General features: G+C 39.8%; 2 protein-coding genes across 6 annotated transcripts in view; both read left to right on the forward strand.

The window, feature by feature from the left end:
* The first annotated feature begins 1,106 nt into the window (after positions 1 to 1,106).
* gdpd2 (glycerophosphodiester phosphodiesterase domain containing 2) lies at positions 1,107 to 11,407 on the forward strand. Of its 3 annotated transcripts, XM_005913250.3 has the most exons (17): positions 1,107 to 1,124; positions 1,209 to 1,334; positions 4,741 to 4,960; positions 5,672 to 5,775; positions 5,898 to 5,991; positions 6,112 to 6,171; positions 6,271 to 6,369; positions 6,474 to 6,564; positions 6,934 to 7,079; positions 7,532 to 7,614; positions 7,960 to 8,119; positions 8,227 to 8,436; positions 8,524 to 8,672; positions 10,099 to 10,246; positions 10,396 to 10,472; positions 10,561 to 10,589; positions 10,887 to 11,404. In XM_005913250.3, the coding sequence occupies exons 3-17, from the start codon at positions 4,871 to 4,873 to the stop codon at positions 10,937 to 10,939; spliced, it is 1,593 nt and encodes a 530-aa protein (XP_005913312.1). In that variant the 5' UTR covers positions 1,107 to 1,124; positions 1,209 to 1,334; positions 4,741 to 4,870; the 3' UTR covers positions 10,940 to 11,404. The 3 variants fall into 3 exon arrangements, with proteins under 3 accessions (XP_005913312.1, XP_014189789.1, XP_014189781.1); XM_014334303.2 differs by lacking the exon at positions 1,107 to 1,124 and having other exon boundaries at positions 1,137 to 1,334; positions 7,963 to 8,119; positions 10,887 to 11,407; XM_014334295.2 differs by lacking the exon at positions 1,107 to 1,124 and having other exon boundaries at positions 1,137 to 1,334.
* Positions 11,408 to 12,760: 1,353 nt separating this feature from the next.
* The window catches only part of dlg3 (discs, large homolog 3 (Drosophila)), an 80,734-nt gene continuing 78,428 nt past the window's right edge, over positions 12,761 to 15,066 (forward strand). Inside the window, exons 1-2 of one of the 3 annotated variants that reach the window (XM_014334314.2) lie at positions 12,761 to 13,162; positions 14,015 to 14,150. In XM_014334314.2, the coding sequence (XP_014189800.1) occupies positions 13,160 to 13,162; positions 14,015 to 14,150 (139 nt within the window). In that variant the 5' untranslated portion in view covers positions 12,761 to 13,159. The remainder of the gene's footprint in view (positions 13,163 to 14,014; positions 14,151 to 15,066) is intronic. The other 2 variants (XM_014334310.2, XM_042221100.1) reach the window with 2 other exon arrangements.

Raw genomic sequence — 15,066 nt, forward strand, 5'->3', positions numbered from 1 at the left:
ATCACCCACATGCCGTCCAGTTATTTCGCAGGTATAAACATCAGGTAAAACATATTTATTGAGCTTGACACGTACGCGCTCACCCAGTTAAATATTTTACAGGGACAATAAGGAGGAGGAAGGATTAACACATGTAGGAGTGTGGTTGATGAAAGAAAGATATATAGAAAGATGCACATGAATGAAGAGGATGGTTCTTCTTCTGTTAGAACGTAAGTGAGAGCATTATGTATGAGGTGGTGAGAATCTATGGGCAAACTTGCACAGCATGATGCCCTTACTACATACTGAACCCAGTTATGTGTCGTTTCACCTCTCCCCTTTTTTTACTGACAGTTGAACTCGCATATCTTTCTGTTCTGTGTGAGTTTATGCAGTAAAAATGCAAATGTTCTTCTTTTTATTACATTCAAACAATTTTTTTCTTTAAAAAAAGGGGGGGGGCATGTGTTCTTGAAATCAGCATCTGAACACTATTCAGCTGGACATAGCAAGGAATCCTTAGAAAAAAGAGAGTCTGGTACAGCAAGCATTCAAAATGTCACACATGCCATTTTAAGTACAGTCCACTGATTCTGACAAATGGCAATAACTCACTCATTGACTCAGAAACTAGAGCGTGTTGATGAATAGATAAGAAGAATCGAAAATAATCTGGCATCAGATAGCCTCTTTCAGAATCACGCATGGATCTTGTATATCTGCGCATTATACAGAAACTGCTGATGCATCCATACATAAATAAAGATGATGTTGCAGCTGACCAACTAGATACTTATTTTACCCCTTTATAAGATTTGTCGATTAGGCCCATATAAAAGTAACGACATTATCATAAAAAACAATCTAAAGCCACTTGTCACCTGTATGTGAGGAAGCTCCGGGCTGCTTCAGGTACAGCAGTGAGAGTTTACTGGAAATAGCCTCGTTTACAATAGGAGCAGATGATGAAACACAAAAGGTAATTCACATATATTCAAATATAAATTATCTGAGGACTATTTAAATATATTATGTCGGTTAGTATTATCTTTTTTTTTTTTTTTTTTCTGGGTACCTAGAAAAATCATAATCAGAAACTGGATGAGGCGTGGCCACACGCGGCGCGGACGCCAAATCGCTGTGTAGGTATTCTTTCACACTATCTTTCCTCACTTTGACGGTACACCCCTTGCCCGTCCCTATTCATGAACCCCATTTACATTCAGCCCACAGACTCACGGCAAGTAAAAGGGATGGTGGAAAGAGAGGGTGGCGACAGAGGGTCTTTTCCAAGACCGGTGCGTCTTTGCCAGTTCGCGGCGTGCGAAGATCTCCATGACCTAGATTGACTGGTGAGTCGTTTTTAATTTGTCGGGAAGCTTACCGCATGGGTTTCATTGCGGCAGACAGACAGAGAGACTGGTCTTTATTCCGAACAACGTTTTAAAATTAAATTTGCTCACACACTTCTCCGATCTGAGAAATATATAAGACATTACCTGCACAGGTACATAGTATGTATTATGCAAACTTTCTAGTGTTCAGAAGTGTTGTGTACAGAATGCAATAAGCTGCTGGAGTAAAGCGCTGGCAAATGTGAGCAAGCGCTACAGATCCAAGCGAGCACAAGATGCAGTGCAAATGTAACTACAGTGGTTCACACAACTTCTGACTACATACTATCACTACAGATGTGTGAACTTGGATTTATACAAACTGTTTATTCCATCAATCCAGAAGATGTTGAACACGAAATAGGCATGTGTTCAATAGGACGCATGGTCAAGCACTTCTGTCAGCATCCACCCAAACCTTCATGGACAGGTGTATAACTCGTTGATATCTAGGTTAATTTTGGAAGAATATTTACATGGAGACAACAGCAGGGTAATAGGATCAGATCAAATTTTGCATCATTTTAAATTAGTGTCCTGATAGATAGATGTTTTAAAAACAACAAGCGCCTTATTCGTGTAAATCAGTGCGCAGGGAAGTGATTGAATATATAATTGTTTTCCCCTCCGGATTCAAAGGATGACAGAGGTTATGAACAAAGCCCCGTGGACCACACAGACTCAAGCTAAATCATTTTCCCTGTTGAGTCATCTTGAAATCATTGACTTAGCATCAGCTCTACGGTTTCATTAAGCCACCACAAACATAGATTTCTCCTTGTGTAGTGGCATGCACCTGACTCTTTTGTCTTGTTTTAGTTTGCGAGCACTCAGCTAATATAATGAAGTCTGAGTTTGTCTTTCCGGGGTTTATTGTTCAGTCTTTTTGTCAGCATATTCCCCTATCCCTTTATCCTCGGTTTCCCCTGTTGTTCCTCTGAGGAGCTTTGGTTGTCTGTTTTCTCCCCGCACCATTGTGAGTCATGCTTTAGTTTGTGTGTGTGTGTGTGTACTATATTGTAATCCTAGATTCGTTTTTGTGAATTTTACTATTTTGTGCTGTTTCCTCAGTTATCTGTTACTGCGTTCCTTTGCCAGTATCTCTAATTTTTGAGTTTCACTTCCCCGTCCTGATTGTCTGATTGCCGTCACCTGTCTCTCCCGCATCAGCCTTCTTTTCTCATCATGTCATCCGTGTATTCCCCTGTGATTTCTGATTATATTTCTAGTATTTATTTGATTCCCTCTTTGGCAATTGTCAGGTTTGTTATTTGCTTATCTGTCAGACTTAACGTCAGCCAAAAATAATAATACACAGTCTATGATTGTGACACTTCACAGTGAAGAACACTGAAAACCAGCAAGATGAACGGAACAGTTGGGACCATCCAACATTATTCCCATACTGTGTGAGAGACATGGGAAATATCAAATAATATCAAAGCATTTTAAACAGCACCTTTTCCAAGATGCGAGTAATAAAATGAAAACGCAAGACTAAAAGGAGATAGAAAAATATATAATTAAGGGGGCATTAAAATCACACATCAAATCTGATGAATGAAATATTCAAGCTGAAAACAAAATGATGTCAGTGGAAACCAAATGAAAATCAGTTTTAACATTTTTCAAGTGTTCTTGTTTTTGAGCAGTTCAAGATTGCACAACTGGCTGACCTATGTTTAAATCTATATGCGTCTTATTCATAACTTCTGCCAAAATTTGGTTCCTGGGTTGCGTTACTGTTGAACTGGGTTGCTGAGAGCTTATAAATCAGACTTAATAAAAATTGCATTATTAGCCTTTTTTCCTGGATATAAATCGAAATAGAAATGATGAAGGGCGCAGGACAAGCTTGATGGCATAACTAATAAAGGAAGAAGTGCACAAATCTTTGTCCAAAAAAGAAATAAAACCTACGTGAAAGATGAGCCAGCTCATAGACAGTGAGAGTGTGAAAGCAATAAGTCATAGTCTTTGTTTCTTTTTAATATTCTTCTTAATCTGTATCTAGTGGGGTTAAAAAAAAATCTTTATAAACAATTACCTGAAAATTTCACCCCTCATCAGTTTTTTATTAATGGAGCATGCTCACATCATTCGTGTGCCTAATTACAGTTTACATTATAACAGTGTAAACGTTGGTTAAACAAATTGGAAAGGTGTGTCTGACTGATATCATTAAATCTTCCAAACAATACAGGTGGCAGTGTGTGCTGTGGATTTCTTGGGGTTTATCCACCATGAGAGGATTTCCTTGTACTCTGAAGTGGGGCTTAGTAGAAGGTTTAGAGCAGCAATTAAAATACCATAAGATAAACAGCGATAGCTTCCAGTTACTATATTAGGCAGGGACGTGAAAAGGACAATGTTTTAACTCAGCCGTGACTTTCAGTGACCTTTATGTTTCTTTAGTTACCTTGTCACAAACTGATGCCGTGGTTGGTCACATATTACGGTTATTGCTCAATATTTAGCTCATAACTTCCTGGTAAAGCAAGCGTCTGTGGAGTGAAACAAGCCTTCTTACATTTCCATGTCACAATTAGACCTGTGGACCTGTCCAAACAGGCTCTTGTTGGCAACTGCGTCCTAATGCTGATTGCACTGTGCTATTTACTTTTACCGAATAATTAAGAATGATAAGTAATTTTTAGGTTTCATTTTTACTACTCAAAGTTTATTGTGCCCTCACCTTGAACGTGTTTGTCATCTGGTACCTGTTTGTAAAAACAAGATGAACAATTCAGGTGAAGAGATATTTGGCAAAACTCCAGGGATCTAGTTCAACAAGGAAAAGTTGGCTGTGCACAATAGAAACCTTTATTGTTCAGCGTTTCAGTGGGTGACATTGTGTGTAAATTCCCATGTCTTTCAAGCAAGGGGACCAAAGCCTGACACAACTGTAGAATGATAAGCCCCAACACGTTGACAACAATCTTGCTGTGACCCGTTCACAGTTTACTTCATGTCAATGGAAAAGTGTCTGGCAATCGAAACCATTTTCATTTCTGTCATAGTTTATGTCATTTTCTTTTTCATTCTTTCCATTTGTAAACTATTTGTCGTCTTCACTTTATTTCCTCCACCCGCTCTCTGCGCATGGCTGTGCCTGTCACTGTGTCCAATGGTCTGACTTCACTCTCAGGCTGGTCTGTGCACCACTTTCAATACCCCGTGGTGTTGGCCATTGTAAATGCAGCCAGTTGCTATTTTAGACACAGGCTCTATTGAGGGGTGGGAGTAGGGGGTGGTGGAGGGTGGGGGGTTATTGAGCAGGGATTGCCTTAATACCCCAAAGAAAGTTTGCCCATCACCCCCTCATTTGCTTTCTGTCACAGTCGTCTTTTTCTTTCCCCTCCAGCACACAGGATTGGTGAGATCAATCAGCCCAAACTTCGTCACTGCATCCAGAGAAAAGCATTAGCTTCTTCAGTGTCCACACAGCACAAAACCAGATCTGCATTTCCTACACTTGTGGATGAGGAGGAGAAATGTTGTCTCAAGTCTGTTTGTGCTGCCTGTTCTTCAGCAGGGGCTTTTATAGCTGCCGCTGGACGGAGTCAAGTAGTCAAAGGAGAAAGGTAGTTTTAATATCTGTTTTCTTCTTATGATAAGTCAGTTTTTCTTTATCTCTCTACAGGAGTGTGTAATGTTTAAACAACCATGTTTTATTTGATTTTTTAGGGTTTTTTGTTTGGTTTATTTCCATTCAGCATAACCTTTATAAATCCCAGTAATCCGGGATTAAAATTTTGCCTGACTGAAATCTGAAATATAAAATGCTGCTTTATGAACTGTTGCTTTGTGAACCTGATACTTTTATTGCAAAACAGTCATTGACAAATTGTTAGGAAATATAAACACAATAACCGACGTGGTGATTGCATTAAGAAAAAATTCATTTATGTGCCAAGAGAAACAAACAAACTCACAGGCCCTAACAAGCTATCTACTTATATGAAAGGGAATAGGAAGATGCAGGAGCTCTGTAAATCTGTGAGGGAAATGACACTTGAGGTGTGCTGTTGGGGGTGATGGTGGTGGTTGGGAGGCGGTGGTGGGGGCGCTGGGGTTGTTTGCGCCGAGTTCTCACGACACAGTGCGGGCAAAGCACTCAACCAATTATGAAAAAATGTTGGATTTGTTCCATTGGTCTCACTTTGAGCTTCTATTGGAATTTGTGCACACATCGACACGCACGGGGATAGCTCTCTGGACAACTACACAATTTTTTTTAAGGCTTCAAAAATGAAAACCAGTAATCAATTTTCCTCCTTTTCTTTTCATTTCAGTGCAGATGGTTGTCGCTCTTAGTTGTCACTTTGATGTCTCTGCTTTCCCTGTGCTGGTTGTATATTTGTTTTGCCATCTCTAATGACCAACAGAATGTTAATGAGTGAGTGATCACACACACACACACACACACACACACACACACACACACACACACACACTGAATATTTATTTGTCTTTGTTGATGTCCTTCATTCTTTTAACTATGTGCTTCACCCTTATCAGGGTAATATTCAGGACACTGAAGACGTGGGTAAACTACTTCCTGGTAGTGGTGATCATTTCTGCAGTGGTGGCCAGCTACTGTATCCTGCTGCTGGTAAGAATACAGTTTTGTCCGTTTACCCCACAGGGGAACCAAATCTTGCTCCACATTCAAAGATCATTAAACCTAAGAATGAGAAGCCGCCATTTTTAAAATGTTCTCCGATGATTACAGCTCTTTGCCTTGATCCAAGTTGCCTTAGCGGAGCAACTCCACTTACACTGGCTCCATAAGGTAAGCATGCAAACATTTACCTGTCCAGTCTATAGTTTTATTAAAATCGTCTAATCTTATATTTGCTTTCTGCTTTTTTCCCCCCTTTTTCCTGCACAGATCATTTTCTGTTTTTGTGTAATATTCATCACAGCTTTGGCTTCAGGAGTAAGCATAAAGGGGAGGGAAGAATGGCCAACAGTTCTTACTCTACTCCAGGTAGAGTTAGAGTACAGAAGCTTTTTAGTTTGTTTTTTTTTAAATTGCTCTAAGTGGTGTGAGAATATCACATGTGTTTGATGTCTGTGTCAACCTCTTGGCAGGCCACGGCTCCCTTCCTGCAGTTTGGTGCTGTTGGAGCGTTGACTCTGCTAAGCCCGTTTGTCTTTCATCGCTTCCACTTGGCCAAAACACGTATGTGTCAGACCTAGTTTCGGCATACACACAGACACGATTCAAAGGCAATTACATCATCCTTTTATATACACACTATTGTATCAAACCTAATTACAGGGCTAACACTGGAAACAAATGTACTGGTGAACTTTGAAGCTGAGGTTCATCTGGCAGTCACTGGAAAACTGATTCTGCATGATGAGCATTAGTTCAAAACACAAGAAAGATATACAAATGTATAAATATACATTTATAAATCTATATATTTAAATATAATAAAAGTCAATTCCTGCAGGGGGGAAATAAATAAAAAAGGCTTCTTTACAAATTCACACTTGGAGCATTTTAAATATTTAAAGATTATTGTCTGACTTGTGTTTATTCCAGGATCTAAGATGGTCATTGCAGGGATGTTTCTAGTGGTCTCAGCAGCCATCTTCCTGTGTCCCCTGCTCATCCACTCTCCTTGTCTAATAGAAGTGCAGGAACTACCTGAAAAACCAAAACTTATCGGCCACAGAGGCGCGCCGATGGTGAGCGTCTTGTTTTACTTGGCACCACCCTGCAAATAAACATTATAATTATACAGTGGTGACATTACACCTTTGGATAGAGCTGCTATTGTTGACAGATTGCAGTCATGTTCAAGTTTTTCAGTTGATTAAAACAAGTTTAAAGAACGTTTAAAAACGCAGTTCAGTTCTTTGAGAAATATTTAATGCTAATATAAGTACAATCCATTTTCATATATTGTCAAATATAAAAAAGTAGACTGTCCCTGGCTCAGGTGTGAGCAAAGGTCCAGTCATGTGACGTCCTCATATGCCACGCTACTGTGCCCTTGTTAGTTTGCTTTGCTGCTGGGTCAATAATAAGCTCCATTTAACACTGCATACGGGGGTTGTCTGTGCTCACACCGCTTTGGGGTAGGAAGGGCACTTAAGCACATCAGTGTGTCTCACCCATCTGTCCTCCCTGTGTTCAGCTGGCCCCAGAGAACACCATCATGTCGTTCAACAGAAGCCTCAAGTGCGGCGTGATAGCCTTTGAAACGGACGTGCAGCTCAGGTACAATGAAAATGATTTACGCTTAGGAGGACTCACAGTTGCTTTTTTTGAAAGAGGAATGTCTTTTTGCTTTTAGTTCGGTTTTTCATGCGCACAAATATGAGACAAATGTATCACCGTGGATTACAGTCCTGCAAGTGGGGGCATGTCATTCTACTAATCACCTCAAATGTAGCAGTGATCTCTATAAGCATGCTGTTTGGTTCTTGGGAAACATAACTAATTATTACATTTTTAGAACATTATTTTCATCATTATTATTGTTCTCTTCACTGATAAATATGAAAAACTGATTATTTTGACTTCACAGACACTAAAATTTGTTTAACTCTTGCTTAAATTTAGTAGAAATAGAAAACCTTTCTTGATGCATGACCATGGACCTGACTTCTTGCTGAGAACGACAAATGTTAAAGACAAGTTTAACGGCTCCTCATTCAATAAGAGCACTGACCTGACCTTCAAACAATTACAGACTCTAAACGCAGGAGAACAATTCCTCAAGGTAGTAATTGTGCTTTGATTTATGCGTGAGCGCACATTTGCCCGCAGAGGTTTATGTATTATCATGTGTCAGACTAAAGAAACATGTGAAATTATCTGGCTTTGCAGAATGATCCTTACAGCACAGTGTCCCTGCTCTCAGAAGAGGAGAAAGAAACAGCCAGGACACAGACCATACCCACCTTGAAAAAGCTTCTTGAATTTGCAACACAGCACAATACCTCAGTGATATTTGACCTGAAAAATAAAGAAACAGAAGAAATTGACACAAATGACACAGTAAAGACCACCTTAAAGTCTGGCATTCCTCAAAGTCTGGTAAGTCTACTCACTTGTATCAATTGTGGGATTCAAGAATTTCACAATCAAGCATATTTTTAAGAGTTTTCTTTCTCCTTTTCATAGATTCTTTGGCTTCCTTCTAAAGAACGAGAAGTTGTAAAGAAGCAGGCCCCAGACTTTATCCAGGTTTATGAAAATGAAACGGATTTGGAAAAAAATAACGGGAGCCACCTAAATGTGAAATACAGCGAAATAAAAATAAAAAACATCAGGTAAGAAATAAATAGGTGGGTAAGAAATCTCAATATTATCTACAGTACATGTTGGTGCCAGGGGCCATGCACAGCAGTGTGTTAATTAAAGCTGCGTGTAGCATGCTGAGACACAGCTCTGACACTTAATATAGGGGCGTAGGATTGGCCTCCAGGATACAAGATTCAAATAATGTCCCAACCCAGGTGTTCTGTTCAATGGCTTAGCAAAAGAACCATAGGAAATAAAAGGGAGGGGGCCTAAAGAATGAAATGCAGTGTAGCAACATGTTTTAAGAAGTCGCTGAAGCGCTTCACTGAGTGCAAAACAAACTCACCGTGGCGTGGCCTTGCTACATGTCTCGCAAAATGAAACTATTCCTGGGTGGCACAATTAATGCATAAGTACTACTCAAATATGTGTGACTTATTAGGGGTCATCAGGGATTTGTAATGTGCAGACTGGGCGTACATAACTCATTATCCTTATCCTTGCACTCAACCACATTTTGTCATTTCATGTGTCAAAATATATATATACATAAAAAAGCATAGGAAAGTTTTCTGCATATTTGATGCACAGTCTACGCTCATGTATGCACTCATCTAAAGAGTTTTGAGAAAGCTGAATAAATAAGCAGAGAAGCACAGTGAATGGGGGTGCCTCCACATGGGTGCACTGCATTGTAACAGTTAACATTCAATCATGTCTAAAGATGCTGAGCAGTTCCATTTAAATATGATTATGTAACAAGAGAGCAAGAGTGGCATATAATGATTGGGCATTAGTTTGACATACAAGGAGTCAGAGGTGACTGAGAACGCCTGTGCAGGACGTGTTCAGACTGTTTCTGCAAAAACAGCCTGTTTGTAATTACAAAGGGAGTGATGTTACAGCAGGTTTGCAGAGCTTAAACCTCTAATCACAAAGATAAATGGTCACCGAAGCATTTAATTGGTTTTGGTTGACAGGTATTAGCGATACAGTTAAATGAATCATGCTTCACCATATTGAGAAGTGCACATTTGTCATACATCAAAAGACTTTTACAAGGAAGGGTCAATGAGTAATCACTTTTATCCTCTGCTGAAGCATTCTGGGTAGAAGTGGACTTTTCCAGGATGGCACTGCTCCAAAGATTAAGGCTTAAGCTATCACTGAGTAGCTCAAGTATCAAATGGGAATCCTAGGATATAGCCACCAGATCTTATTTATGATCTATGAGAGATGTTGGATGTTTTTAATGCAGTTCTCCAGTCATCTCCAGAGACTTCAAGAGTTGACTTTCCTACCTCATCCATGCATTTACCAATATGCACATGCATAGCAATCGATACCTGTCTTACAGTTTCACATATTTCTCCGTGCTTCTTTTAAGTGCTCTGTAATCTCTCAAAATTCTTCTTGTTCACGTCTAAACGATGTGCTTGTCTTCGTATTTGACAGCGACCTTCGCAAACGAAACATTACAGTGAACCTGTACGTGGTTAATGAGCGCTGGCTGTTCTCTATGCTGTGGTGTGCAGGAGCCAGCTCTGTCACTACCAACGCCTGCCACCTCCTAAAAGAAATGGAGCGCCCTGACTGGGTCATGGTGAGCAATGCAGTAGCTGGGCGTTTTACTGTTTATTTCATTATGATGCAAGAAATATTATCATTTCAAGATTTTGGATGTGGCGCTCACATCTTCGTCGCAGTGTTTCCCAGGATTTGTGACACACTTTGAACATGCTTGTGTTTCAGCCACGCTCTACATACCTGATAACATGGATTTTAGTGGATATATCATCTGCTCTTGTGATGATGGCACTCTTTCACTGGTAAGAACAGAGGTTTAGTCTACAAATTTGTATAAAAATGAGGAGGAAAGTTAACAAGCTGATTAACCAATGTCTCTCTTCCACATAGGACAAAACACAGTCTTTGCCATAATGCAGGTACTGTATCAATATCATGGGTTTTTTGCCATTGAATATTTGAAATTTAAGTTTAAAAAATAAAATGATGATCACTGGTTATCTTCCCCTTTATTGGCAAACCTATAAAACAAACATTTGCTTTGCTGAAAGTGAAACACAAAGGAAAGCACCATTATAAAACCATCAAAAGCAAATAGAAAGTATATCACATGATAGCTTAAAAAAAAGTTATTTTCATAACCTGACAGCTTGAATGTTCTATATCATAACAGTTAACAGATCACATAATAATGTATCCCTTGTTTGTTGTGACAGATGGACCGAGCAATGACAATGAGCTGGAAGTCTTCCTCACCAGGCTACCCTGACAGCCTTCGGCTGCAGATGTTTCAGTCTTGAAGCTCACAATCGCAGCCTTTTCTGCACTAACACCGGGGTTTGGACCTAAATCGGGAGGACAGCAAGTTAATGTGAACTGACACGCACTGTTTTATAAAATTATGCAGGCCATAATGTTGTTGTTGTTTTTTTTACATATCAGTATGATGCCAGTATACACAGTTTTGGTGTGTGGGGGTGTGTGTGTTTGACAATGAGAGAGAAATCTAGTTACACAGGTTTATCTTTCGTTGTTTTTTTAAATACTTGTTTGTTCTTTTGCTACTACTGACAGTTTGATGAAACTATATGACATGGTGTGTAGATCTGAATTACATTTTGCATTTTATTACATTGATTTGTATCCAATGAGTAAAAAAAAACAAACTACTGCATTAAATAAACATTTGTAATCTGAGCCAACGTTAATAAAACTATATTTTTTATGGTAACTTGTGTCGCTTTATTTCCGCATCTACTGAACACGAAGGTAAAAATTTTAATTTTGAATAAACAGATGACATATCGAAAAAATCGTTTTAACAACTGTGATTTATATTTAATAAAATCAGCACATTAGAAAAGCTGTTAAAGTTGGACACAGATAGTTGTGGCTGGAGCATTAAGAATGAACTGTTTATATAACGGAGGTGCTTCATACCAGCTCCATCTCAGACTTTACAGGCCTCAGCATGTTAAAGTTTGTGACAGTAATGAACAAGTATGGCTTGTTTGCAAGGGCTGGCACGGGAAAGACTTGATTATGTACAAAGAACATGTTAGCAGGACTTAGATCTGTAAATTTGCATCTAAAAAAACAAAAGACACTGCGAACAATCACCTTTGGACAGATCAGGCCAAAGTGGAGATGATTGGCCACAATGCACACAGGTCCATGTTTGATGAAAACCAGCGTACACCTCATACCAACTGTCAAGCACGGTGGTGGATGGGTGATAATTTGAGTTTATTTTGTAGCCCAAGACCTGAGCTGCTTGTAGTCATTGAGTGGACCATAAATTCCTATATACATCAATGTGTCTGACAGCTAAAGCTGGGCCAAAACTGGGTCACGCAACAGGGTAATGATCACAAGCATAGCAGCAAATCTACAACAGAATATCTGAAAAAGAAAAGCAAAAGTGTTTCAGAGGCCCAGTTAAAGTTCGAACCTAAACCTGACTGAAATGCTGCGACGGGAACTTAAGAGAGCTGCCGAATGAACCCATCTCTAACGTTTCCCACCATGCTGCAAGAGACTGATAAAGTCAGATATAATGCTTCAGTGTTTTATCTCAAGCAGTTTTTTTTTTCATTAAATAATGACAGTGTAGCATGTCCTAGGGTCTGTCCACCTAATTTAAAAAATGGATCATTTCTATTATGTCCTGACATGTAAAGCCATAGAGCTGACAGCTGGTGTACTTTCTTTCTAACGTGACTGAATCTGATCAATAGATTATATTTTGTACAGTTGAAATGTTTCTCTGAGGTCTTCCTGTTTTCCACCTGCCCAGTAGCTCTATTTTCCGCACCCTGAATATCTCTTCTCTGCACATGTCCAAAACACGTCTGCATAGTGTACTTTTCCTTTAATGACGGACTCCCAGCACCACCTTATCGCACCACAAGATGTCACCAACTACAAAAAAATCAAGAAACAGGCGACTTACCAGATAAACATGCAACGAGAGACAAAAACGGCTTAATAAGTAACACGCTGATCATTACTAGTGATGTCATGTGCTGAAGCTATCTGCAGGTGTCAGTGTTTAAAGCGTTAATACTGACAGTGCGAATGGGCCCGCTATGGCCGGACCGGTGGGCCTTCTCCACGGAGGCGAGGCGTGTGTGAGAGAGGGGAGGAGGAACGTGAACATGTCACGCTCTGGAGCCGTTTTGCCCCCCCAAAAAAGAAAACTTCTGGAAAAGTTGACATGAAGTAAACAGTCTTTGCTTTTTCACATCTTAACCTCAGTCAGTGGGTGTGGACCACACTGCGGACCGCTGCAGCGACACTTCAGACAGACTGCGAGTGTCAGCGACTGGATTTAAAAAAAGAAAATCTGTTGTGAGGAAGGAGCGACAGTCCCGGTTATAAAATTATCCGAGACTATCGCAGTTATTATTCTTGCTTCTTAAACCCTCAAAACACCCCGAAATTATAACTTATGTGACTTTTCAAGTCGGCCACATGATGGTGCATAAATATGGTGAGTACCGTTCATGTAACGTTATATCTTTTTTTCCCACGTGTCACATTTTTTTCTTATATACTCGGGTAAAGTTAAAGTTTTTAGGTTAATGCCAGCTCATTATTACGCCATCAAAGTTATTGCACGGCTTTTCAACGTCCCACGAACCTCCGCTATAATCCCCTCGAGAAACCAGACTGTTGTTTTAGCCCTCAGGGAATGAGAAAGTTAAGAGTAAGTGGAAATTGTCAGCTTCCGTGCTGTTGCTATTATTATTGTTGTTGTTGTTGTTGTTGTTGTTGTTGTTTTCTGAGATGTTATTCTCCTACTCGATCATAATGTTCAGGATTAGGTAGGAAACTGTGAAGTAGTAGATTTACCTTCGTGATGTGCATCAACTCTGCATTCTGTGCTCCTCACCACCCACCGGGTTCAACAACCAGCTGCACAGTCCTGATGGGAAAGAGAGAAATGCCTTTAAAGTGCTCTGCAGGAGACTATAACAGGCAGCAGCAGTGATGCGTTTAGTTTAAAAAAAGGAGAAATCTTCCGTATTTTATTATTTATTTAAATTCTTATAACAGTGTGTCTCTGTGCAAAGAAAAGCAGTAGTAGCAGTATTGTTGGCTACATGTATTTACATTTAATAATAGTTTAATTAGAGCTAAAATAAAGAGGTAAGTTTAGAGTAGTCTGGAATTTTTGTATGAACTGATTAATTGCTGACATTTTTGAAAATTGCAACTCCACGAATGTCTTTTTCTAGCCTCTCAAATGGGATACAGGTTCATAACACTGTTATTTCATTTCCCCTGTCTCTGTGTAGCTTTGCTGCTGCTGTTGTTCTGAGACATGTATTTATTTTGTGAGGCAGACACAGCTAGGGCAGTAAGGCTGCTCAAGCAGTACCAGTCCAACCTGACCAGTCCAGAGGAACAGGCCTTGAAGACCAGCGTGGGCAAAGTGTCTTCCATCTTGGGCAGCCAGCTGTTTCAAGCCCTTCTCGGTAAGCTTGTTTTGAAGAAGAGAGTCTTTCGAAACTTTTCCCTCTAGCTTATGTTGCATCAGACCTTTCTCAGGATGTCCTTTCCAAACAACGCTTCCTCTTCATGTGTCTATATTCTTAACTATGGGAGGTATTTTTTTTCTTGATCTCCTTTAATTTACTGTGCACTGTTGCCACACACTATCAGTATTAGATTTAGTGCAGCTGGTATAGTTTGATTTGCGTGGCCGTGTGATTGGCTGAAGGCTGACACAGGATGGAGACGGGGTCAGGTTGTATTAATTTGTATGGGAAGTTAACTGAGTCTAAATGTTTCCCAATTAAGTCTTATGAAAGAGGCCTTTCAGTCTGCCTCACAAAGGTTTGCTGTTTAACCACCTCTGTAGCATACTCGGATTGTAATAAAATCCCATTAAAGCCACGCTCAACTCAGTCTATCTATAGACTGTGCTGTTATAAACTCTGACCTGTCACACTGTTGAAACACAATTCCTCCTTTCAGTTTTACAAAAATAGGCACATTTATGTCTCATAAAACTGTATCAGCAGGGTATAGATCATAAAGTCAGAAAACTTTATTCACTTTAGCCAGAAGCAAATGTAACTGCTTCTGGCTAAAGTGTTTGCTAATAGTGAATCATGAGTTAATGTTAGTTGTAACCAGCTACACCTCCATGACAAGCTGAGTGTGGTGTGTTTTGTGTTTTTGGAAATGAGCCTGTGTGAACCTTATCCTCACTTCCTTTTAGAGCAGATAAGGCACATTACTTCAGTTTAGCAAATGGTTGAGTGGTCCTTCTAATTACCACAGCCATGTTATAATGATGCTTGCCCCTGGGTCTGCTATTGCTTCTGCTGACCCACTGCTGCTTCTTTGCTGGGGATCTAAGGGGGGAAGGGCGGCTATGACTCAGGC

The sequence above is a fragment of the Haplochromis burtoni genome, unplaced genomic scaffold (genome assembly GCF_018398535.1).
Source record: "Haplochromis burtoni strain Fernald_Lab_line unplaced genomic scaffold, NCSU_Asbu1 Contig_4, whole genome shotgun sequence".
NCBI classification, from domain to species: Eukaryota; Metazoa; Chordata; class Actinopteri; order Cichliformes; family Cichlidae; genus Haplochromis; species Haplochromis burtoni.

What these genes read in the sequence shown, in the direction of transcription:
- gdpd2 (XM_005913250.3), top strand. Translation starts at nt 4,871, where the DNA reads ATGTTGTCTCAAGTCTGTTTGTGCTGCCTGTTCTTCAGCAGGGGCTTT. An exon ending in CTTCCACTTGGCCAAAACAC is followed by an intron (nt 6,565 to 6,933) that starts GTATGTGTCAGA and finishes TGTTTATTCCAG; the next exon opens with GATCTAAGATGGTCATTGCA. An exon ending in ATAAAAATAAAAAACATCAG is followed by an intron (nt 8,673 to 10,098) that starts GTAAGAAATAAA and finishes CGTATTTGACAG; the next exon opens with CGACCTTCGCAAACGAAACA.